At 47.8% G+C, this 26,585-nt stretch overlaps 1 protein-coding gene across 1 annotated transcript in view; it reads right to left on the reverse strand.

The window, feature by feature from the left end:
* Positions 1 to 6,632: 6,632 nt before the first annotated feature.
* LOC147096352 (zinc-binding protein A33-like) overlaps positions 6,633 to 26,585 on the reverse strand; it is a 32,240-nt gene continuing 12,287 nt past the window's right edge. Inside the window, exon 6 of the mRNA XM_085975141.1 lies at positions 6,633 to 10,561. Coding sequence (XP_085831267.1) covers positions 10,029 to 10,561 — 533 coding nt within the window. The 3' untranslated portion in view covers positions 6,633 to 10,028. The remainder of the gene's footprint in view (positions 10,562 to 26,585) is intronic.

Raw genomic sequence — 26,585 nt, forward strand, 5'->3', positions numbered from 1 at the left:
TCTATCCAATCATTCCTCAAAGTTAAAATTCTCCAGTCTGGGCAACATCCTGGTAAATCTCCTCTGTCCCCTCTGTAGTGCAATCACATCCTTCCTGTAATCTGGTGACCAGAACTGAAACGTTAACTCTGTCTCTCTCTCCACAGAGCCTGAATACTCCCAGCATTTTCTGTTTTTATTTTATTGTTTTATATAGTTCAAGCACAACCTTCCTGCTCTTGCATTATATGCCTTGGATAATAAAGGGAAGTGTCCCATATGCCTTCTTAACCATCTTATCTAACTGTCCTGCTACCGTCAGGACAGTGGATAGGCAATGGCAAACATTCAAAGATCGAATGGATGAACTACAGAATTTGTTCATCACAGTTTGGCATAAAAATAAAACAAAAACGGTGACTCAACCGTGGCTAACAAGGAAAATTAGGAATAGCATAAGATCCAAGGAGAGGACATATAAATTGGCCAGAAGAAGCAGTAAACCTGAGGATTGGGAGCTGTTTGGGATTCAACAAAGGAGGACAAAGGCATTAATTAAGAAGGGGAAATAGAATATGAGAGTAAGCTATCAGGGAACATAAAAACTGACTGTAAAAGCTTTTATAGATATGTGAGGAGAAAAAGATTGGCGAAGTCAAGCGTAGGTCCCTTGCAGTCAGAATCAGGGGAATTTATAATGGGGAACAAAGAAGTGGCAGACCAATTAAATACATACTTTAGTTCTGTCTTCACAAAGGAGGACACAAATAATCTCCCAGAGATGTCGAGGAACATAGGGTCTAATGAGAGGGAGGAATTGAAAGAAATCAGTATTTGTAGGGAAATGGTGTTAGGGAAATTGACGGGATTGAAGGCCGATAAATCCCCAGGGCCTGATAATCTACATCCTAGGGTACTTAAGGAAGTCACCGTAGAAATAGTAGATGCATTGCTGGTCATCTTCCAAAATTCAATAGACTCTGGAACAGTACCCATGGATTGGAGGGTAGCTAATGTTACCCCACTATTCAAAAATAGTAGTAGAGAGAAAAAGGGGAATTATAGACCAGTAAGCCTGACATCGGTGGTGGGGAAAATGTTAGAGTCCATTATAAAAGATGTAATAGCAGAGCACTTGGAAAACAGTGACAGGATCGGACAAAGTCAACATGGATTTACAAAAGGTAAATCGTGCTTGACTAATCTACTGGAATTTTTTGAGGATGTAACTGGTAAAATAGATAAGGGAGAACCAGTGGATGTGGCAGACAGAAAGCAAAGAGTTGGAATAAACGGGTCTTTTTCTGAGTGGCAGGCAGTGACTAGTGGGGTACCGCAAGGATCGGTCCTAGGACCCCAGATATTCACAATATATATTAATGATCTAGACAAGGGAACTAGATGTAATATCTCCAAATTTGCAGACAACACAAAGCTGGGTGGGTGTGTGCGCTGTGAGGAGGATGTCGAGAAACTCCAGGATGATTTGGACAGGTTGGGTGATTGGGCAGAAACATGGCTGATGCAATATAACATGGATAAATGTGAGGTTATCCACTTTGCTGGCAAAAACAGGAAGGCAGATTATTATCTAAATGGCAATAGATTGGGAGAAGGGGAAGTGCAATGAGACCTGGGTGTCCTTGTGCACCAGTCGCTGAAGGTAAGCATGCAGGTGCAGCAGGTTGTTAAGAAGGCAAATGGTATGTTAGCCTTCGTAGCGAGATGGTTTGAGTACACGAACAAGGATGTCTTGCAGCAGTTGTACAGGGCCTTGTTGAGACCACATCTTGAGTATTGTGTGCAGTTTTGGTCACCTTAGCTGAGGAAGGATGTTCTTGCCATGGAAGGAGTTCAGCGAAGATTCACCAGGCTGATACCTGGGATGGTAGGAATGAAGTATGAGGAGAGATTGGGTCAATTGGGCTTGTACTCGCTGGAGTTTAGAAGAATGAGAGGTGATCTCATTGAAACTTATAAAATTCTAACAGGACTGGACAGACTAGATGCAGGGAGGATGTTCCCGATGGTCATTGAGTCCAGAACCAGGGGACGCAGTCTAAGGATAAAGTGTAGGCCATTTAGGACAGAAATGAGGAGGAATTTCTTCACCAAGAGAGTGGTGAACCTGTGGAACTCATTACCACAGAAGGCGGTGGAGGCCAGTTCATTAAATATAATCAAAAAGGAGTTGGATATATTTCTTAAGGCTAAAGGGGTGAAGGGGTATGGGGAGAAAGCAGGGACCGGGTACTGAGTTTGGATGATCAATCATGATCGCATTGAATGGTGGAGCAGGCTCGAGGGGCCGAATGGCCGACTCCTGCTCCTTCTATGTTTCTATGTTTCTATAGTGAGGAAGAAAGCTGTAGACTGCAGGAAAATATCAATGGACTGGTCAGGTGGGCAGGAAAGTGGCAACTGGAACTCAATCCGGAGAAGTGTGAGGTAATGCATTTGGGGAGGGCTAACAAGGCAAGGGAATGCACAATAAATGGTAGGATACTGAGAAGTGTAGAGTGACAGAGGGACATTGGACTGCATGTCCACGAGGGACTGAGGGACATTGGACTGCATGTCCGCAGATCCCTGAAACATAGAAATGCTCCTAAAATGTTCTGCAGCCGCTCTGAGACATCCTTGACCCTTGCACCAGGGAGGCAACACACCATCCTTGAGTCTCGTTTGCGGCCGCAGAAACACCTATCTATTCCCCTTACAATTGAGGTGTATAAAATTATGAGGGGCATAGATAAAGTGGATAGAAAGGACCTATTTCCCTCAGCAGAGGGGTCAAAAATCAGGGGGCACAGATTTAAAGTAATTGGTGGAAGGTTTAGAGGGGATTTGAGGGGAAATTTCTTTACCCAGAGGGTTTTGGGGGTCTGGAACTCGCTGCCTGAAAGGGTGGTAGAGGCAGAAACCCTAACCACATTTAAAAAGTACTTGGGTGTGCACTTGGGATGCTGTAACCTGCAGGGCTACGGACCAAGAGCTGGGAAGTGGGATTAGGCTGGATAGCTCTTTGTTGGCCGGCGCGGACACGATGGGCCGAAATGCCCTCCTTCCGTGCTGCAACTTTCTATGATTCGATGAGTTCTGTTATCCGGGCATGGGGTGCATCACACGCTACCCGTACAGGCGCAGCCCACAACGGCCCTCTGAGAATTCACCTTCATTTCACAGACGCTCTCTTGTTGCTTAAACTCAAAATCTTCAAAAGTGGTTTTCTTCGGCTTCAGAGAATGTTGGATTGTGTTCATTTTCTCCAGCCAATCCGCTTCCCCCGGGAGATACCCACCCCCTCACTGAGTGACAGGCTCTCCGGCCAATCCGCTTCCCCCGGCAGAGACCCTCCCCCTCATTGAGTGACAGGCTGTTTGGCCTATCCGCTTCCCCCGGGAGAGACTCACCCCCCCTCACTGAGTGACAGGCTCTCCGGCCAATCCACTTCCCCCGGGAGAGACCCACCCCCTCACTGAGTGACAAGCTCTCCGGCCAATCCACTTCCCCCGGTAGAGACCCGCCGCCCCCTCACTGAGTGACAGGCTCTCCGGCCAATCTACTTCCCCCGGGAGAGACCCGCCCCCCTCACTGAGTGACAGGCTCTCCGGCCAATCTACTTCCCCCGGGAGAGACCCGCCCCCTTACTGAGTGACAGGCTCTCTGGCCAATCCACTTCCCCCGGGTGAGACCCCGCCCCCCTCACTGAGTGACAGGCTCTACGGCCAATCCGCTTCTCCCGGGAGAGACCCGCCCCCCTCACTGAGTGAGAGGCTCTCCGGCCAATCCGCTTCCCCCGGGGAGATACCCGGCCCCTCACTGAGTGACAGGCTCTCCGGCCAATCCACTTCCACCGGGAGAGACCCGCCCCCTCACTGAGTGACAGGCTCTCCGGCCAATCCACTTCCCCCGGGAGATACCCGGACCCTCACTGAGTGACAGGCTCTCCGGCCAAACCACTGCCCCCGGGGAGAGACCCGGCCACTCAGTGAGTGACAGGCTCTCCGGCCAATCCACTTCCCCCGGGAGAGACCCGCCCCCCTCATTGAGTTACAGGCTCTCCGGCCAATCCGCTTCCCCCGGGAGAGCCCTGCCCCCTCACTGAGTGACAGGCTCTCCGGCCAATCCGCTTCCCCCGGGAGAGACCCGCCCCCCCCTCACTGAGTGACAGGCTCTCCGGCCAAACCACTGCCCCCGGGAGGGACCCGCCCCCCCTCACTGAGTGACAGGCTCTCCGGCCAATCTACTTGCCCCGGGAGAGACCCGCCCCCTCACTGAGTGACAGGCTCTCTGGCCAATCCGCTTCCCCCGGGAGAGACCCACCCCCTCCCTGAGTGACAGGCTCTCCGGCCAATCCGCTTCCCCCGGGAGAGACCCGCCCCCTCACTGAGTGACAGGCTCTCCGGCCAATCCACTTCCCCCGGGAGAGACCCGCCCCTCACTGAGTGACAGGCTCTCCGGCCAATCTGCTTCCCCCGGGAGAGACCCGCCCCCCTCACTGAGTGACAGGCTCTCCGGCCAAACCACTGCCCCCGGGAGGGACCCCCTCACTGAGTGACAGGCTCTCCGGCCAATCCGCTTCCCCCGGGAGAGACCCGCCCCCCCTCAATGAGTGACAGGCTCTCCGGCCAATCCACTTCCCCCGGGACAGACCCGCCCCCTTACTGAGTGACAGGCTCTCCGGCCAATCCACTTCCCTCGGGACAGACCCGCCCCCTCACTGAGTGACAGGCTCTCCGGCCAATCCGCTTCCCCCGGGAGAGACCCGCCCCCTCACTGAGTGACAGGCTCTCCGGCCAATCCACTTCCCCCGGGAGAGCCCCGCCCCCTCACTGAGTGACAGGCTCTCCGGCCAATCCGCTTCACCCGAGAGAGACCCGCCCCCTCACTGAGTGACAGGCTCTCCGGCCAATGACCAGGTCATTGTCACTGGACACGGGCTCTTCTATTTCAGCCTGTGAATCGCACGCAGACGGGTCGCGGAACAGACTCAGGAATTGGTCATTGACGGAACCTTCATGCGGTTCCTTCTGAGAGCGAGTGAAGCTGGCGGGCCTTGGGGAAGTGTGGCCAATGGCCGCGGTGGGAAAGCAGCTCGAGTGAGCCGGACCGCGGGAATCCACCGGAGACACGGCCATGGAGCGCCACCTTCCGGCTGTGGAGCCACATTACAGGCAGCGAGCTCACCGGCTTCCTGCAGTTCTGACCAAGGCTCATCGACCTGAAACTCGGTTTCTCTCCCTACACATGTTGCCTGACCTGCTGAGCATTTCCAGCATTTCCTGTGTTTATTCCTGCAGTTCACACCTCATTCTGGACTTAGCTGGACATTTTGAACTATCGCCCAAAACCGATTTTATCCCCAGAATTCGTTCATTGATTTGTTTTTGTTCCTAATGAATTTGCATCCAACCAGCGATCACGTGGTTTTAGAGCAGTCTCGCCATCTTTATTACATTCATTAATCTAACAATACAAACAAAGCGAACGAAAAGAACAAAAATGTTGTCAGACAAAAACTCTAAAGCAGGAAGTTCAGGCGCTGCTTACTGGTCTGTCAGGAGCAAGATACCCGTGGATGTAGTGGAAGAAAGTTCACGGGCACTGTTGTTGGCCACACATTGAGATCCAGATCTTACTCAGGCCAACAGAGGCAGGTAAAGAAGAGAGGAAAGGAGCATCAATCAAACAGCGGCATGGGGTTTCCCAGCAGAACCAGAGTGTATTCCAGCAGATGCATGAAGCACACAGCAGAGGCAATCAGCATCCCAGCAGAAGCAGGGAGCTCACATCAGATCCAAGACGCGTCCCAGCACAGGCAGTGAGGTAAAGAAATGAAACAAAGGTGGTCTCTTCTTCTGTATCTGCTCGAAGCAGGTTACATTTCCGTATTAGCAGAGACATGGTGTGAACAATAATATAAAAAACAGAATCTACTAATACAATAAACCTGAATTGGTAAAGGTGTTTCAGGTGTATAACGCCTCATCACGAGTTCTGATGAAAAGATTCACATTCAAACCATCAATCGGCTCTTTTCTCTTTACAGATACTGACTGGTCTGCCATGCACTGCCGGCACTTTGTCTTTTATATCCGGTAGGAACAGTTTGCCAGTGAGCCCCATCAGCTGGGAACAGATGTGTGGCACTGGAGGGGCGGGCGAAAAGGGGGCAACTAAATTTGCCACACTACAGTGACAGAGCTTACTCAAGAAAAAAATAAGTTGAAAACCACAATATTTCTCAATGCACTGAGGGCTGTAAAAGAGATTTCACTCCAGCTTATAGGGCAGCACAGCTCAGACTGGGAGATCACCATGTGTGGAGTGCAGCGAGCACCGTGGCACAGTGAGCTGAGCACCAGCACAGCCAATCGCCTTTTTATAATGTGGCTTTCTTTGTAGAAGTCCCTCAAACCTCAATTTCCTCGCTTCTTCTCCTGAAGGCACTAACTCCAGTCTCGGGAACAGCAGAGCTGAGCTCAGTTGTGTCCTCACCTGATGGCCACGTCCAGCGGGAGGAGTCACTGGAGAGCACCCAGGCTGGGGCTCTTTTCTCTAGATAAGAGAAGACTGAAGGAAGATGTCGCTTTTAAAAGCTCTTTAGAATAATTTGTCCGTGACTACACAAACCTCTCTGGGTCCAGGTATATTGTGTATCAGTAAAACAGGTTTATTAAGCATTAAATATCCAATACAAAGAAGTAATACTGAACAAGAAGATAGTCACAGTCTGTTCATCGAACCCTCGCATTCCTCCAAGTGACTGTGGTGTCGTCTTATTATTCTCTTGCTATGTTCTGTTGACTGAAGCTTCTTCTTCCTCCTCTGGCTTCGTGCTGCTTTCGGTGTTCAATATCTGCATTTTTATACCCTTCTTTTCCCATTTTGCCTACATGGCAGTAATTAGCTCTCTGACACCGAGTAAATGTCCCTCCTCTCCTCACCAATCATCTTATGACCTCGTTAACCCACTCGGCCTCTTTCTGTGCGTAACAAAATACCCTTATCTAAGAATTTCACTTTACAGAACATCCTTGAGGTGTTTTCTAAACAGTTTGTCTATTCTGCAGTTTCTAAAATGAAGAATGTCTCCAACTCCTATCTCTTTTGGCTCGCTCTTATCACTTTTCCATAACATTACCGAATTCTCTGTCTCTGACAATCTCCGTGTTTATTCAGCACCACATTCCATTACTTCAGTCATTTAAAACACAGGTTTTTAGTCAGGTTGGCATAATTTCCCATCCTGCTTTGGTCTCAGCCATTCGCCATTTTATACAGGCTACATAGGTTTTTAAACATACAATTTCACATATTATAGTTATATAAAAATGGTTGTCGAATCTTAATAATGTTTACTAAATCCTACCGGTACACTCTATCCTACAGATACCCGATAGAGGTCTTTACAATGATGAAAGGGAAAGGTCGACGTACAGTAAATAAGTCCATGTTCCATTGCCCAACTCCTCCAGATCCATCAACTGATTGCAGAAGGAATGTTGGCCGGGACATGGGTAAACTGCCTGTCCTTATTTCAATAGTGTCTCGTGATCTTTATCATCCAGTTGAACAGGTAGACAGGGCCTCTAACACCTCAACCTAAAGATGGTACATCTAAATAACAGTGACTGCACTTCAAAAATAATTCATTGGCTGTGGCGTGTTTTGGGATGTCTTGAAGTCATGAAGGACCTGTATGAATGCAAGCTCTTTCCTTCTGATTCCTTCATTATTGCACTGGAGTGTCAGCTCAGGTTATGTACTCAGCAAGGCGAGGGTCTTGACCCCACAACATTCAGACTCTACTGGGTTTTTAGTTACCCGAGTGGGCTCCCAGACCCTGGCCCTAAGGAGACTGGTCGCGGCTGCACCGTGCAGTCGGCAGATCCGGTTCACCCTTCGCCTCTGTGCTCACTCACCTACATTGGCTCTCGGTCCGGCAAGGCCTCGATTTTAAAATTATCATCCTTGTTTTCAAATCCCTCCATGGCCTCGCCCCTCCCTATCTCTGTAACTTCCTGCAGTCCTACAACCCTCCGAGATCTCTGTGCTCCTCCAGTTCTGGCCTCTTGCGCATCCCCGATTTTCATCGCTCCACCATTGGCAGCCGTGTCTTCAGCAGCCTAGGCCCTAAGTTCTGAAATGTTCTTCTTAACCCTCTCCGCCTCTCTACCTCTCACTCCTCCTTTAATAAACTCCATTAAACCTCCCTCTTTGACCAAACTCCTTATGTGGCTCAGTGTCAAATTTGGTTTGATAACGTTCCTGTGAAACGCCTTGGGTCATTTTACTATGTTTAAGGTGCTATATAAATGCAATTTGTTGTTGTTGTTTGATTCCAATCCAGGACCAAGGGGTGAAGTAACGGTCTGACACATACCTAGGGCGCTGCCTAGGATAATCCAGTAACTAGTTTCCATTCACTTTTGACCAAAGTATCTCCCAGGCACCCTCTGGAAATAAATTTCATGTCTTCAGCACCCACTTCAGAGATTTTTTAACTGATTAATCTCCTCTCTGTACTCGGAATACAGGCCCAGATTTTGGAATTCCGCTCTCCTGACACACAGCAAGAGCCCATATTGGGAAATTCCACAATCCCAACCTGTACTTTTTTGAACATTGGACAAACCGGGATACGGATTTTCCCAACAGCGACTTGGTGTGTGTCATGAGCACGGGAGAGGGAATTCTAGGCTCGTGTTTATTTTCCATTCTTTTTTCTGATCCCATCGTCTTTCAGTTCTGAAGGAAGGTCCTGCCTGAATTGTCTGATCAGCCGAGTGTATCAGCATTTGCTGTTTTTGCTATTCCCTCAGTACCGGTTTCCACCAGCAGGTGGTGATACTGCACTGTAAAACTTTACAGCGCTTTGTACAGCTCGCCATCACCATCTCCTGGCTGAAAGTGGCACTACAATCAACTGCGAGGGAACGTCAAACACTCTGGGGTGAATTTTCACTTTTACCACAACAGGCGTTAGCGGATCGGCCGCCCGTTTTACAGCCCGCACCGCAGTAAAAGTAAACATTCAGCCCGTTAAACCGAAGATTTGCAAACTCCCCGTCATCTTGAGGAGAGATAGTTTGTGTATTTCTCATCACTAATGGTGCTGATGAACTGAGGAATGTCCTCATTTTGAGAGCACAACTTATACCTGCTTTTTAATATAAAGGAGTGGGGCAGTGATGAGAAAGGGCAGGGATGGAGTTGCTGTCGGTTTTACTTTTTATTTTAGTCTTTGTTTTTATTACAGTGTCAGCCAGTGGCTCAGTTGGTGGCACTCTCGCTTCCTGAGTCAGAAAGTTGTGGGTTCAAGTCCCACTCCAGAGACATGAGCACAACAATCTAGGCTGACACTCCAGTGCAGTACTGAGCGAGCGCCGCACTGTCGGAGGTGTCTTTTCGATGAGACCTTAAACCGAGGCCCTGTCTGCTCTCTCAGGTGGATGTAAAATATCTCAAGGTACTATTTCAGAGAAGAGTTCTGACGAAGGGTCATCGACCTGAAACGTTAACTCTGTTTCTCTCTCCACAGATGCTGCCTGACCTGCTGAGTATTTCCAGCATTTTCTCTGTTTATTTCAGATTTCCAGCATCCGCAGTATTTTGCTTTTGTGTTTGAGTTTTCCCCGGGGTCTTGGCCAATATTTATCCCTCAATTAGCGTAACAAAAAACAGATTATCTGGTCATTATCACATTGCTGTCTGTGAGAGCTTGCTGTGCGCAGATTGGCTGCCGCGTTTCCCACATTACAACAGTGACTACACTCCAAAAAGTACTTCATTGGCTGTAAAGCGCTTTGGGAAGCCCGGTGGTCGGGAAAGGCGCTATAGAAATGCAAGTCTTTCTTTCTTCTTCTGACATTTTATATTTTTATTGGTTGTATTTACAGTCTCATTGGGATTTTACAACGTGTAATTTGGAAATTACACTTTCTAACTCCTGACCCCTGACCTCTGCTCCTGACCCGAATGGCACGGGGTCAAGTCACTGTGATGTCATGGATGATGCGGGCCGGCCCGAGACCCCGCCCCTTTTACAGACCCGGATCGGAGCCGGAGCAGATTCTCAGCCACTGGTTTTCATCCCGAGTCCTGAAGAAAGGATAAAGTTTCCCCGTGAATTTATTCCCAGTGAAGGTGTGGAGATGGGACTTGGTGTCCGCGCTGTAAAATGAAACTGTCCCGGACTCATAACTGAGATAAACTCCCACCTTCCCGGGGATCGGACCGGCGGGGAGAGGGGATTGAGGGGAGGAGTTTACAATAAACACATCACCATCCCGCTCGATGGTCCAGACTCCAGTCTCCGGCCTCAGTCTGACCCAATTCTTCCTCTCCACAGACTCTGCGGCTACTCCCAGACCCCAGTACTGATTCCCCGCCACCTCCACCTCCCAGTAATGTCTCCCCGATGTGAATCCCTCCGATCCCAGCACAGAGGGACAGCCTATAAACCTCTTCCCGGTGTCAAGGAGATTCCAGTCGGTCTCGGTCAGTCTCACACTCTTCAGATCCTCAGGCACCTCGAGCCATGGATGCGCTGTTTCCACATCCAGGGTCACAGAGACTGGGAGAAAAAGCAGAGAATTAGAGAGATTCACCCGGGATTAGAGAGAGACTGGCCGGGGAACGGGGGGAGAGACTGGCCGGGGATCGGGGGGGAGAGACTGGCCGGGGATCGGGGGGAGAGACTGGCCGGGGATCGGGGGGAGAGACTGGCCGGGGATCGGGGGGGGAGTGACTGGCCGGGGATCGGGGGAGAGAATGGCCGGGGATCGGGGGGAGAGACTGGCCGGGGGAAGAGACTGGCCGGGGGGAGAGACTGGCTGGGGATCGGGAGGAGAGACTGGCCGGTGATCAGGGGGAGAGACTGGCTGGGGAGCGGGGGGAGAGACTGGCCGGGGAGCGGGGGGAGAGACTGGCTGGGGATCGGGGGGAGAGACTGGCCGGGGATCGGGGGGGAGACTGGCCGGGGATCGGGGGGAGAGACTGGCCGGGGATCGGGGGGAGAGACGGGCCAGGGATCGGGGAGACTGGCTGGGGATCGGGGGGAGAGTCTGGCCGGGGATCGGGGGGAGAGACTGGCCGGGGATCGGGGGGAGAGACTGGCCGGGGATCGGGGGGAGAGACTGGCCGGGGATCGGGGGGAGAGACTGGCTGGGGATCGGGGGGAGAGACTGGCTGGGGATCGGGGGGAGACTGGCCGGGGATCGGGGGGAGAGACTGGCCGGGGATCGGGGGGAGAGACTGGCCGGGGATCGGGGAGAGACTGGCCGGGGATCGGGGAGAGACTGGCCGGGGATCGGGGAGAGAGACTGGCCGGGGATCGGGGGGAGAGACTGGCCGGGGATCGGGGGGAGAGACTGGCCGGGGATCGGGGGGAGACTGGCCGGGGATCGGGGGGAGGGACTGGCCGGGGATCGGGGAGAGATGTTCTCACCGAGATCCCCCTTTCTGACTGATTTTTTTGTTTTTCAACTCGAGAAAAGAGCCGCCCTGAGGGGAGGAAACGAGGATCTGACAACAGCAGAAAACACCGGGACTTCCAGGGAGGGAGGTCACAGCTTCTGAAAATATCAAACATTACACCCGCCTCCGCACTGTGGGATTCTGTGGGGATATAAATACTAAAATGAACAAAAGCTGGAACAGGAGCCTCAATGTGCAACTAAATACTGTTCCCAGTTTAATGCACCACAAACTGGGGTTAAAATACCTGGGGGTTGAACACATTCCATACTCCTTACCAGATTACTCACTGAGGAAAGTCACTCTGTGGGACTGGGTGTATACGGGTAGATGTGTGTGTGTGTGTTCCTCAAAGTAGAAAAGTCCCCGGTCTGGATGGGATGCATCCTATGTTACTGGGGGAAGTAAGGGGGGAAATTGTGGAGGTTCTGGCCACAATCTACCAACACTCCTTAAATCTGGGGGTGGTGCCAGAGGACCAGAGGATTGCAAATGTTACACCGCTCTTTTAAAAAGGGGAGAGGGCTAAACCTGGCAACTACAGGCCAGTCAGCCTAACGTCGGTGGTGGGGAAAGTTGTAGAGACAATAATCTGGGACAAAATTAATCAGCGTTTGGGAAAGTATGGGCGAGTAAATGAAGGTCAGCACGGATTTGTTAAAGGCAAATCATGTTTGACTAACGTGATCGAGTTCTTTGATGAATAATGGGGAGAGTTGATGAAGGTAGTGAGGTGGATGTGGTGTACATAGACTTTCAAAACAAGGTATCTATAGATATGTGAAGAGAAAAAGATTGGTGAAGTCAAGCGTAGGTCCCTTGCAGTCAGAATCAGGGGAATTTATAATGGGGAACAAAGAAATGGCAGACCAACCAAATACATACTTTGATTCTGTCTCCACAAAGGAGGACACAAATAACCTCCCAGAGATGTCGGTGAACATAGGGTCTAATGAGAGGGAAGAACTGAATGAAATCAGTATTTGTAGGGAAATGGTGTTAGGGAAATTGACGGGATTGAAGGCTGATAAATCCCCAGGGCCTGATAATCTACATCCTAGGGTACTTAAGGAAGTGGCCCTAGAAATAGTAGATGCATTGCTGGTCATCTTCCAAAATTCAATAGACTCTGGAACAGTACCCATGGATTGGAGGGTAGCTAATTTTAACCCACTATTCAAAAAAGGTGTTAGAGAGCAAATGGGGAATAATAGACCGGTAAGCCTGACATCGGTAGTGGGGAAAATGCTAGAGTCTATTATAGAAGATGTAATAGCAGAGCACTTGGAAAACAGTGACAGGATCAGACAAAGTCAACATGGATTGACAAAAGGTACATCGGGATTGACTAATCTACTGGAATTTTTTGACGATGTATCTGGTAGAATAGATAAGGGAGAGCCAGTGGATGGGGTGTAGTTGGACTTTCAGAAGGCCTTTGATAAGGTCCCGCATAAGAGATTAGCGTGTAAAGTTAAGGCACATGGGATTGGGGGCAAGGTACTGACTTGGATAGAGAACTGGTTGACAGACAGGAAGCAGAGTTGGAATAAACGGGTCTTTTTCCGAGTGACAGGCAGTGACTCGAGGGGTACCTCAGGGATCGGTCCTAGGACCCCAGCAATTCACAATATATATTAATGATGATCTAGACGAGGGAACTAGATGTAATGTCTCCAAATTTGCAGACGACACAAAGCTGGGTGGGCGTGTGTGCTGTGAGGAGGATGCCAAGAAACTCCAGTATGATTTGGACAAGTTGGGCGATTGTGCAGATGCATGGCAGATGCAGTATAATGTGGATAAATGTGAGGTTATCCACTTTGGTGATAAAAACAGGAAGGCAGATTATTATCTGAATGGCAATAGATTGGGAGAAGGGGAAGTGCAATGAGACATGGGTGTCTTTGTACACCAGTCTCTGAAGGTAAGCATGCAGGTGCAGCAGGTGGTTAAGAAGACAAATGGTATGTTGGCTTTTGTAGCGAGAGGGTTCGAGTACAGGAACAAGGATGTCTTGTTGCAGTTGCACAGGGCCTTGGTGAGACCACACCTTGAATATCGTGTGCAGTTTTCATCACCTTATCTGAGGAAGGATGTTCTTGCCATGGAGGGAGTGCAGCGAAGATTCACCAGACTGATACCTGGCATGGCAGGAATGACGTATGAGGAGAGATTGGGTCAATTGGGCTTATACTCACTGGAGTTTAGAAGAATGAGAGGGGATCTCATTGAAACTTATAAAATTCTAACAGGACTAGACTGTCTAGATGCAGGAAGGATGTTCCCGATGGCGGGGGAGTCCAGAACCAGGGGTCACAGTCTGAGGATAAGGGGTAAGCCATTTCCGACAGAGATGAGGAGGAATTTCTTCACCCAGAGAGAGGTGAACCTGTGGAATTCTCTACCACAGAAGGCAGTTGAAGCCAATCCATTCAATATATTCAAGAAGGAGTTAGATATATTTCTTAAGACTAAAGGGATCAAGGGATATGGGGAGAAGGCAGGGTCAGGGTGCTGAATTTGGATGATCAGCCATGATCTCATTGAATGGCGGTGTAGGCTGGAGGGGCCGAATGGCCTACTCCTGCTCCTATCTTCTATGTTTCTATGTTTCTATGTTTCTATGTAAGGTACCACATAAGAGACTTGTTATCAAAATTAAAGCCCACAGGATTAAAGGGCAGAAAGTAGAGAGTAGTGGTGAATGGTTGTTTTTCAGACTGGAGGGAAGTATACAGTGGTGATCCCTGGGTCCTTATTAGGACCACTGCTCCTTTTGATATCTATTAATGACCTGGACTTGGGTATACAAGGCATCATTTCAAAGTTTTCAGACGATATGAAACTTGTAAATGTTGTAAATAATGAGGAGGATAGTAACAGGCTTCAGAAGGACATAGACAGGCTGGTGAAACGGTCAGACAAATGATAGACAACATTTAACGCAGAGAAGTGTTTAGTGATATTTTGGTAGGAAGAATGAGGAGAGGCAATATGATCTCAATGGTACAATTTTAAAGGTGTGCAGGAACAAAGAGACCCCTGGGGGAGTATGTACATAAATCTTTGAAAGTGGCAGGACAAGTTGAGAAGGCTGTTAAAATAATATGGGATCCAAGGCTTTATTAATACAGGAATAGAGTACAAAAGCAAGGAGGTTATGCTAAACCTTTATAAAACACTGGTTAGGCCTCAGCTGGAGGATTGTGTTCAATTCTGGGCACCGCACTTTAGGAAGGATGTCAAGGCCTTGGACAGGGTGCAGGAGAAATTTAGTCGAATGGTACCAGGGATGAGGGACTTCAGTCACGTGGAGAAACTGGAGAAACTGGGGTTGTTCTCCTCAGAGCAGAGAAGGTTAAGAGGAGATTTGACAGACGTGTTCAAAATCATGAATGCTTTTGTTAGAGTAAATAAGGGGAAACTGTTTCGAATGGCAGAAGGGTTGGTAACCAGAGGACACAGATTGAAGGTGATTGGCCAAAGAACCAGAGGCGACACGAGGAAACATTTTTTACACAGCGAGTTGTTGTGATCTGGAACGCGCTGCCTGAAAGGGCGGTGGAAGCAGATTCAATAGTAACATTCTAAAGAGTATTGGATGAATGGTTCAAGGGAAAAAATTACAAGGCTGTGGGGAACGAGCAGGGGACTGGGATTAATAGGATAGCTCTACCAAAGATGGGCCGAATGGTCTCCTTTAGTTCTGTATCATTCTATGGTCACAAAAAATAAGCATTTTATTAAGAGTGTCTAATCCTCCACCTGTGAGTAGTCTGCTTTCAGATGACTAAGAATGACTTTAAAACTGTACTGAACCATTTACTAGTTTCACTGGTGTACACTAGTCAGTTTCTTCGTAAATTAAATATTTTTTAATATTTAAAAACTGTTAAAACGTGCCTACTAGAGCCTGTGCCCCTAAAAATTAGTTCAATTTGAAGAGCTTCCTCAAACGGGTACAATCAGCGGAAACTCGCCAGGCTCATTATCCCGATCTGGCGGCGGGGCCAGTTTTATGGGCGGGGTCGATAAATGGAACAACACCCAAAAGCTCAGAGGGACTTGGACTTCGAGCTTCGAGCAGCGTAAGGAGATGAGAGCTACACGCTTACAACTGTTCCTGATAAGTCCTCCAGTGAGTATCTGTCTGTCCCAGTGTAAGAAACCTGAGAAATCCCCATTTCAGATTCCCACTAGCTAACATGGACGGCATGAAATAAACATTATTAGTTGTAGGTTTAGGTTGGTATTATGTAACTGTTAGTCAATGCTCGCCAATTCTTGAATAATCATGTTTATAAACCAGTGTAATATGCCTTGGATAGACCCGGTTAGATTTTAAAATGGAAGAAAGAGGCCTTGGGCCTGCTTGACCAAATATTAAAGGTGCAGACTTTAACAAGCCTTGTTAGCAAAGCGACAGTCAGTCTGTGAGAAAAGCTGAGAGAATTAATGGAATTCCAGAGACTGAGATACGAGGCAGGGACTGTAAGATTGTTATGAATTACATGTTCATTGTTTATTTTGAATACTTGTTTTAATATCTTATAACCAATAATATCTTATAATTGTCAGTAAGAGATCCATAATCGTGTGTAAGGATTAAATGTAGAAGTTTGTAATCATCAACTGTATGTAATGATAACCTGAATGATGTGTAACATGTAACCCTTTTTCTTATGCTTAACAGTCTGTGAGGAAGCTGTAACCAGACAGCCTGGGGTGAGAAAGAGATTTCCATGGTCGAATAGCCTGCAGTTAGCCTGGGAACCAAGGTCAGGTGCAGTTACCATTGTGCTGAAATGTTAGAACATCCGCAGTGAATTATAAAAGCAAAGGCCAACAGCAAGGGCCGTATCTCAACCTGTGGAGACATATTCCTTTAGTATTGCCATAAATACCCCAGATAAAACCGCTTGGACCACCCAGCATCGACATCGGTACCGGCTACGGACATGACAATGGCACACCCAGCCCAGTCGACCCTGCGGAGTCCTCCTCACGAACATCTGGGCACTTGTGCCAATATTGGGAGAGCTGTCCCACAGACAAGTCAAGCAACAGCCTGACAGGCTCATACTCACAGAATCATACCTTTCAGCCACTGTCCCAAACTCCTCCATCACCATTCCTGGGTAGATCCTGTCCCACCAGCAGGACAGACCCACCAGGAGTGGCGGCACAGTGGTATACAGTGGGAAGGAGTGGTCCTGGGAGTCCTCAATATTGACTCCGGAACTCATGAAGTCTCATGGCTTTAGGCCCTCCCTCAGCTGATGAATCAGCACTCCTCCATGTTGAACACCACTTGGAAGAAGCACTGAGAGTAGCAAGGGCACAGAATGTACTCTGGGTGGAGGACTTCAATGTCCATCACCAAGAGTGCCTCAGTAGCTCCTCTACTGACCGAGCTGGCCAAGTCCTTAAGGTCATAGCTGCCAGTCTGGGCCTGTGACATGTGGTGCGAGAACCAACATGAGGGAAAAAAGCTACTTGACCTCGTCCTCACTAAACTACCTGTCACAGATGCATCTGCCCATGACAGCATTGGTAGCAGTGACCACTGCACAGTCATTGTGGAGATGAAGTCCGGTCTTCACACTGAGGACAACCTGCGTCGTGTTGTGTGGCACTACCACCGTGCTAAATGGGATAGATTCAGAACAGATCAAGCAGCTCCAAACTGGGCATCCATGAGGCGTTGTGGGCCATCAGCAGCAGCAGAATTATATTCCACCACAATCAGTAACCTCATGGCCCGACATATCCCTCAGTCTACCATTACCATCAAACCAGGGGACCAACCCTGGCTCACTGAGGAGTGTAGAAAAGCATGCCAGGAGCCGCACTAGGCGTACCGAAAAATGAGGTTCCAACCTGGGGAAGCTGCAACATGGGACTACATGCATGTTAAAAAACAGAAGCAGCATGCTAAAGATAGTACTAAATGAAACCACAATCAAACGGATCAGATCAATGCTCTGCAGTTCTGCCACATCTAGTCGTGAATGGTGGTGGACCATTGAACAACTAACGGGAGAAGGAGGCTCCATGAAAATCCTCATCTTCAAGGATGGTGGAGTCTAGTACGTGAGTGCAAAAGACAAGGCTGAAGCGTTTGCAACCATCTTCAGCCAGAAGTGCCGAGTGGATGATCCATATCGGCCTTCTCCTGAGATCTCCACCATCACAGAAGCCAGTCTTCAGCCAATTCACTCCATGTGGTAGCAAGAAATGGCTGTGTGCACTGGATACGGTCAGAAGTGGGTATGTTTGCTGATGACTGCACAGTGTTCAGTTCCATTCACAACTCCTCAGATAATGAAGCAGTCCATGCCCGCATGCAACAAGACCTGGACGACATTCAGGCTTGGGCTGATAAGTGGCAGGTAACATTCGTGCCACAGAAGTGCCAGGCAATGACTATCTCCAACAAGCGAGAGTCTAAGCACCGCCCCTTGACATTCAATGGCATTACCGTCGCCGAATCCCCCATCAACATCCTGGGGGTCACCATTGACCAGAAACTTAACTGGACCAGCCACATAAATACTGTGGCAACAAGAGCAGGTCAGAGGCTAGGTATTCTGTGGCGAGTGTCTCACCTCCTGACTCCCCAAAGCCTTTCTACCATCAACAAGGCACAAGTAAGGAGTGTGATGGAATACTCTCCACTTGCCTGGATGACTGCAGCTCCAATAACACTCAAGAATCTCGACACCATACAGGACAAAGCACCCGCTTGATTGGCACCCCCTCTAACACTTTAAACATTCACTCCCCCAACCAAGGACTGCAGCGGTTCAAGGCGGCGGCTCATCATCACCTTCTCAACGGCAATTAGGGATGGGCAATAAATGCCGGCCTTGCCAGCGACGCCCACATCCCATAAAAATGAATTTAAAAAAATACAGCGAAGGCTATGGGCCCTGTCAACATCCCGTCTGTCGTGCTGAAGACTTGTGCTCCAGAAACAACAGTGTTTCTAGGCAAGCTGTTCCAGTACAGCTACAACACTGGCATCTATCCGACAATGCCGAAAATTGCCCAGGTATGTCTTGGCCACAAAAAGCAGGACAAATCCAACCCGGCCAATTACTGCAATCTCCAATACCTCCAAGTTACCACCCATGTCTCACCTCCTGATTCCCCAAAGCCTTTCCAGCATCTACAAGGCACAAGTCAGGTGTGTGATGGAATACTCTCCACTTGCCTGGATGAGTGCAGCTCCAACAACACTCAAGTAGCTCGACACATTCCAGGACAAAGCAACCCGCTTGATTGGCACCCCATCCACCACCTTAAACATTCACTCCCCCAACCACCGGCGTACCGTGGCTGCAGTGTGTGCCATCTGCAAGATGCACTGCAGCAATTCACCAAGGCTTATTCAGCAGCACCTCACAAACTCGCGACCTCTGCCACCTAGAAGGACAAGGGCAGCAGGCGCATGTGAACACCACCACCTCCAAGTTACCACCCATGCCACACACCATCCTGACTTGGAAGTATATTGTCGTTTCTTCATCGTCACTGGGTCAAAATCCTGGAACATCCTACCGAACAGCACTGTGGGAGTACCTTCACCTCACGGACTGCAACGGTTCAAAAGGCGGCTCACCACCACCTTCTCAAGGGCAATTAGGGATGGGCAATAAATGCTGGCCTTGTCAGCGACGCCCACATCCCATAAACACATTTTAAAATGAGTCTTGATGGTCATAAACAGAGGATGCAAGAGTGTCATCAGACCCAAAGCCTGCGTAAGCCAGGGTGATACCAACGTGGCATCTTTATGATTGGATTTTGGGTTTGGGTGTCAGTCAATCATTGGTTCAGGAGGGCTCCATAGGTTTTGAATGAGAGTAAGGATATAAGAAGGAGTTCTTAACAGCCTCAAATTGTAGAAGGTTACAGGAGTAGGAGATTCCTGGAGTAGGAGATTCCTGGAGTAGGAGATTCCTGGAGTAGGAGATTCCAGGACTAGGAGATTCCAGGACTAGGAGATTCCAGGACTAGGAGATTCCAGGACTAGGAGATTCCTGGAGTAGGAGATTCCTGGAGTAGGAGATTCCTGGAGTAGGAGATTCCTGGAGTAGGAGATTCCAGGAGTAGGAGATTCCAAGAGTAGAAGATTCCAGGAGTCGAAGATTCCAGGAGTAGGAGATTCCAGGAGTAGGAGATTCCAGGAGTAGGAGATTCCAGGAGTAGGAGATTCCAGGAGTAGGAGATTCCAGGAGTAGGCGATTCCAGGAGCAGGAGATTCCAGGAGTAGGAGATTCCAGAGACACAGTAGAAGGATTCAGGAAGAAACAAGGAGACACCCGGGAGACGAGAAGAGATGAGAGACAAGAGACACAGGGTGCAGCTTACTCACAGTTGCGGCTTGTACCCAGAGTATGAGTGGTAATATAAGTCTCAATTATACACTGTAACTGCTGCTTGAATACTGTAATGAATGAAGTCTTGCTGAGCTGAATAAAGTTAAATCACTGTCCCCAATACGGGTCAACCTCGAATCATTTGGAACCAGGGTCCCTCTGAACATAACATAAGAACATAAGATATAGGAGCAGGAGGAGGTCATTTGGCCCCTCGAGCCTGCTCCACCATTCAATAAGATCATGGCTGATTTGATCTTGACCACAACTCCACTTCCCTGCCCGCTCCCCGTAACCCTTGACTCCCTTCTCATTCAAAAATCTGTCTATCTCCACCTTAAATATATTCAATGACCCAGCCTCCACAGCTCTCTGGGGAAGAGAATTCCAAAGATTCACGACCCTCAGAGAAGAAATTCCTTCTCATCTCAGTTTTAAATGGGCGCCCCCTTATTCTGAAATTGTGCCCCCTAGTTCTTGATTCCCCCACGAGGGGAAACATCCTTTCTGCATCTACCCTGTCAAGCCCCTTCAGAATCTTATGTTTCAATAAGATCACCTCCCATTCTTCTAAACCCCAATGAGTATCGGCCCAACCTGCTCAACCTTTCCTCATAAGACAACCCCTTCAACTCAGGAATCAACCTCGTGAACTTTCTCTGAACTGCCTCCCATGCAAGTATATCCTTCCTTAAATAAGGAGACCAAAACTGTACGCAGTACTCCAGGTGTGGTCTCACCAATGCCCTGTACAGCTGTAACAGGACTTCCCTACTTTTATACACCATTCCCTTTACAATAAAGGCCAACACTCCATTTTCCTTTCTAATTACTTGCTGTATCTGCATGTTAACTTTTTGTGATTCATGTACAAGGACCCCAGATACCTCTGTACCTCAGCATTTTGTAATCTCTCCCCATTTAAATAATAATGTGCTTTTTTATTTTTCCTACCAAAGTGGATAACCTCGCATTTTCCCACATTATACTCCATCTGCCAGATTTTTGCGCACTCACTTAGCCTATCTATATTCCTTTGGAGATTCTTTGCATCCTCCACACAATTTGCTTTCCCACCTATCTTTGTATCATCAGCAAATTTGGCTACATTACACTCGGTCCCGTCATCCAAGTCATTAATATAGATTGTAAATAGTGGAGGCCCCAGCACTGATCCCTGCAGCACCCCACTAGTTACAGTTTGCCAACCTTAAAATGACCCATTTATGCCGACTGTCTGTTTTCTGTTAGTTAGCCAATCCTCTATCCATGTTAATATATAACCCCCAACCCTGTGAGCTCTTATCTTATGTAATAACCTTTTATGTGGCACCTTCTGGAAATCCAAATACACGAGATCTACTTGTTCCCCTTTATCAACCCTGCTCGTTACATCCTCAAAGATCTCCAGAAAATTTGTCAAACATGATTTCCCTTTCATAAAACCATACTGACTCTGCTTGACTATGTCATGATTTTCTAAATGTCCTGTTACCACTTCCTTAATGATGGACTCCAGCATTTTCCCAATGACAGATGTTAGGCTAACTGGTCGATAGTTGCCTGTTTTCTGTTTCCCTCCTTTTTTAAACAGGGGCGTTACATTTGTGGTTTTTCAGTCCGCTGGGACCTCTCCAGAATCCAGGGAATTTTGGTAGATTACAAAAAATGCATCCACTATCTCTGCAGCCACCTCTTTTAAGACTCTAGGATGCAGGCTATTGGGTCCAGGGGACTTGTCCACCTTTAGTCCCATTAGTTTGCCTAGTACTTTCTCTATAGAGATAGTGATTGTTTTAAGTCCCCCGCCCACCCAAATAGCTCCTTGATTATCCATTATTGGGATGCTTGGAGTGTCTTCTACCGTGAAGACCGATACAAAATATTTGTTCAAAGTCTCTGCCATTTCCCTGTTTCCCATTATTAATTCCCCAGACTCATCCTCTAGGGGACCAACATTTACTTTAGCTCCTCTCTTCCTTTTATATACCTGTAGACGCTCTTACTGTCTGTTTTTATATTTCTTGGTAGCTTACTCTCATAAGCTATCTTCTCTCTATCGTCTTTTTAGTTGTCCTTTGCTCATTTTTTTAAATTTCCCTAACCTCTGACCTTTCACTATTCTTTACAACATTGTATGTTTTTTTTTCAATTTGATACCATCCTTTACTTCCTTAGTTCGCCACGGATGGTTCATCCTTCTCTTAGAGTCTTTCTTTCTCACTGGAATATATCTTTGCTGAGAGTTATGAAATATCTCCTTAAATGTTTGCCACTGCTTTTCTACAGTCTTACCCTGTAATATATTTTCCCAGTCCACTTTAACCAAGTCTGTTTTCATACCTTTGTAATTACCTTTATTTAAGTTCAGGACACAAGTTTGAGACCTAGATTTCTCACCGTCAAATTGAATTTGAAATTCTATGATGCTATCATCACTCTTCCCAAGAGGATCCTTCACTACGAGATCATTAATTAATCCAGTCTCGTTACACATTACCAGTTATAAAATAGTCTTCTCCCTGGTTAGTTCCACAACGTATTGTTCCAAGAAACCATCCCGTATACACTCGAAGAACTCTTCCTCAAGTCTACCTTTGTCAGTTTGCTTTGTCCAATCAATATGAAGATTAAAATCTCCCATGATTATAGCCGTAACTTTCTTACAAGCCCCTATTATTTCTTGACTTATACTCTGTCCTACAGTGTGGCTACTGTTTCAGGGCCTGTAGACCACTGCCACCAGTGATTTCTTACCCTTACTATTTCTTATCTCCACCCAAACTGATTCTACATCTTGATCTTCTAATCAATATCATTTCTCATTACTGCACTGATCTTGTCCCTTATTAACAGAGCTACACCACCTCCTTTTCCTTTCTGCCTATCCTTACGAAATGGCAAATACCCCTGAATATTCAGTTCGCAGCCTTGGACACCTTGCAACCACGTCTCTGTAATGGCTATCAGATCATACCCATTTATTTCTATTTGTGCTGTCAACTCATTTATCTTGTTACGAATGCTGCGTGCGTACAGATATAGAGCATTTAGTTTTGTCTTTTTACCATTTTTCCCTACTTTGACCCCACTTTCTGATGCACTCTTATGTGTATACGCTCTGTCCCTTCCTGTCACACTCTGATTATCATTACCCCTATCGCTACCCTGCACTTTTGCCTTCTCATTTTTCTTCGACTTTTTAAATTTCCGCTCAGCGTATCCCCGCCCCCCCCCCCCCGCCACCACACTATTTAGTTTAAAGCCCTATCTACAGCCCTAGTTATTCAATTTGCCAGGACACTGGCCCCAGCCTGGTTCAAATGACGCCTGTCCTGACGGAACAGCTCCCACTTATCCCAGTACTGGTGCCAGTGCCCCAAGAATCGAAACCCATTTCTCCAACACCAATGTTCAAGCCACTCGTTCATCTCTCTCATCCTATTTACCCTCTGTCAATTTGCACATGGCTCAGGTAGTAATCCAGAGATTATTACCGTTGTGGTTCTGCTTTTAATTTAGCCCCTAGCTGCTCATACTCCCTCAGCAGAACCTCTTTCTTTGTCCTACCTATGTCATTGGTACCTACATGGAACACGACAATTGGATCTGTCCCCTCCTACTCTAAGTTCCTCTCCAGCCCAGAGGAGATGTCCTTTACCGTGGTAGCGGGCAGGCAACACAGCCTTCGGGACTCACGTTCTTGTCTGCAGAGAACAGTGTTTATCCCCCTAAATGTACAGTCCCCTAGCACTAGCACATTTTTTTTTGCTCCCCCCCACTTGAATGGCTCCCTGTACCATGGTGCTGTGGTCAGTTTGCTCATCCTCACTGCAGTCCCTGCTCTCACCCACACAGAGAGTAAAACCTTGTAACTGTTGGACAAGAGCAAGGGCTAAGGCTCCTCCATCACTAAGGAGTTGGGTAAGATTGATTGGGGAATGTCACTCAAAGGGTTGACGGTGGATAGGCAATGACAAACATTCAAAGACCGAATGGATGAACTGCAGAATTTGTTCATCCCAGTTTGGCATAAAAATAAAACAAAAAAAGGTGACTCAACCGTGGCTAACAAGGGAAACTAGGGATAGCATAAGATCCAAGGAGAGGACATATAAATTGGCCAGAAAAAGCAATAATCCTGAGGATTGGGAGCAGTTTAGGATTCAACAAAGGAGGACAAAGGGATTAATTAAGAAAGGGAACATAGAATATGAGAGTAAGCTTTCAGGGAACATAAAAACTGACTGTAAAAGCTTTTATAGATATGTGAAGAGAAAAAGATTGGTGAAGTCAAGCGTAGGTCCCTTACAGTCAGAATCAGAGGAATTTATAATGGGGAACAAAGAAATGACAGACCAACTAAATACATATTTTGGTTCTATCTTCACAAAGGAGGACACAAATAACCTCCCAGAGATGCCGGGGAACATAGGGTCTGATGAAAAGGTGGAACTGAAAGGAATCAGTATTTGTAGGGAAATGGCGTTAGGAAAATTGATGGGACAGAAGGCCGATAAATCCCCAGGGCCTAATAATCTACATCCTAGGATACTTAAGGAAGTGGCCCTAGAAATAGTAGATGCATTGCTGGTCATCTTCCAAAATTCTATAGACTCTGGAACAGCACCCATGGATTGGAGGGTAGCTAATGTTACCCCACTATTCAAAAAAGGTGGTCGAGAAAATGCGGGGAAGCCTGACATCGGTAGTGGGGCAAAATGCTAGAGTCCATTATAAAAGATGGAATAGCAGAGCACTTGGGAAGCAGTGACAGGATCAGACAAAGTCAACATGGATTTACAAGAGGTAAATCATGCTTGACTAATCTACTGGAATTTTTTGAGGATGTAACTGGCAAAATAGATAAGGGAGAACCAGTGGATGTGGTGTATTTGGACTTTCAGAAGGCTTTCGATAAGGTCCCGCATAAGAGATTAGCGTGCAAAATTAAGGCACATGGGATTGGGGGCAAGGTATTAACTTGGATAGAGAACTGGTTGGCGGACAGAAAGCAAAGAGTTGGAATAAACGGGTTGTTTTCCGAGTGGCAGGCAGTGACTAGTGGGGTACCGCAAGGATCGGTCCTAGGACCCCAGCTGTTCACAATATATATTAATGATCTGGACGTGGGAATTGGATGCAATATCTCCAAATTTGCAGACGACACGAAGCTGGGTGGGAGGGTATGCTGTGAGGAGGATGTCATGAAACTCCAGTATGATTTGGACAGGTTGGGTGATTGGGCAGAAACATGGCAAATGCATTATAATGTGGATAAATGTGAGGTTATCCACTTTGGTGGCAAAAACATGGAGGCAGATTATTATCTGAATGGCAATAGATTGGGAGAAGGGGAAGTGCAAAGAGACCTGGGTGTTCTTGCGCACCAGTCGCTGAAGGTAAGCATGCAGGTGCAGCAGGCGGTTAAGGAGGCAAATGGTATGTTGGCCTTCGTAGTAAGAGGGTTCGAGTACAGGAACAAGGATGTCTTGCTGCAGTTTTACAGGGCCTTGGTGAGACCGCACCTTGAGTATTGTGTGCAGTTTTGGTCGCCTTATCTGAGGAAGGACGTTCTTGCCATGGAAGGAGTGCAGCGAAGATTCACCAGGCTGATACCTGGGACGGCAGGAAGGACGTATGAGGAGAGATTGTGTCGATTGGGCTTATACTCACTGGAGTTTAGAAGATTGAGAGGGGATCTCATCGAAACCTATAAAATTCTGTCAGGCCTGGACAGACTAGATGCAGGAAGGATGTTTCCGATGGCAGGGGAGTCCAGAACCAGGGGTCATAGTCTAAGGATAAGGAGTAAGCCATTTAGGACTGAAATGAGGAGGAATTTCTTCACCCAGAGAGTGGTGACCCTGTGGAATTCTCTGCCACAGAGGGCGGTGGAGGCCAGTTCATTAAATATATTCAAGAAGGAGTTGGATATATTTCTTAAGGCTAAAGGGATCAAGGGATATGGGGAGAAGGCAGGGACAGGGTACTGAATTTGAATGATCAGCCATGATCTCATTAAATGGCGGAGCAGACTCGAGGGGCCGAATGGCCTACTCCTGCTCCTATCATCTATGTTTCTATGTTTCCTGGTTGCCCATACCTGCCTCGCTGGTACCTACATGGACCACGACAATTGGATCTGTCCCCTCCTACTCTAAGTTCCTCTCCAGCCCAGAGGAGATGTCCTTTACCATGGTAGCGGGCAGGCAACACAGCCTTCGGGACTCACGCTCTTGTCTGCAGAGAACAGTGTTTATCCCCCTAACTATACTGTCCCCGACCACTAGCACATTTCTTTTTGCTCCCCCCACTTGAATGACTCCCTGTTCCACAGTGCTGTGGTCAGTTTGCTCATCCTCGCTGCAGTACCTGCTCTCACCCACACAGAGAGTAATAACTCGTAACTATTTGACCCGAGCAAGAGCTGAGTCTCCTCCACCACTAACTCCTGGTTCCCCATACCTGCCTCGCTCATAGTCACACCCACCTGTCATTGACCACGGACCAAATTTGAATTAATTAATCGAAGGGGTGTGACTGCCTCCTGGAACACAGCGTCCAGGTAACTCGCCCCCTCCCTGATGTGTCTCAGTGTTTGAAGCTCGGACTCCAGCTCATCAACACGGAGCCGAAGTTCCTCGAGCAACCAAAATGGTGTCCACCAGCTCCCACATGGTGGAGCAGTAATACATCGCCTGCCCTGGCATCTCTGGAATCTTATAAATTGGC

The sequence above is a fragment of the Somniosus microcephalus genome, unplaced genomic scaffold (genome assembly GCF_052327205.1).
Source record: "Somniosus microcephalus isolate GS21.2 unplaced genomic scaffold, FLI_Smic_1.0 unresolved_chr1, whole genome shotgun sequence".
Lineage (NCBI taxonomy): Eukaryota > Metazoa > Chordata > Chondrichthyes > Squaliformes > Somniosidae > Somniosus > Somniosus microcephalus.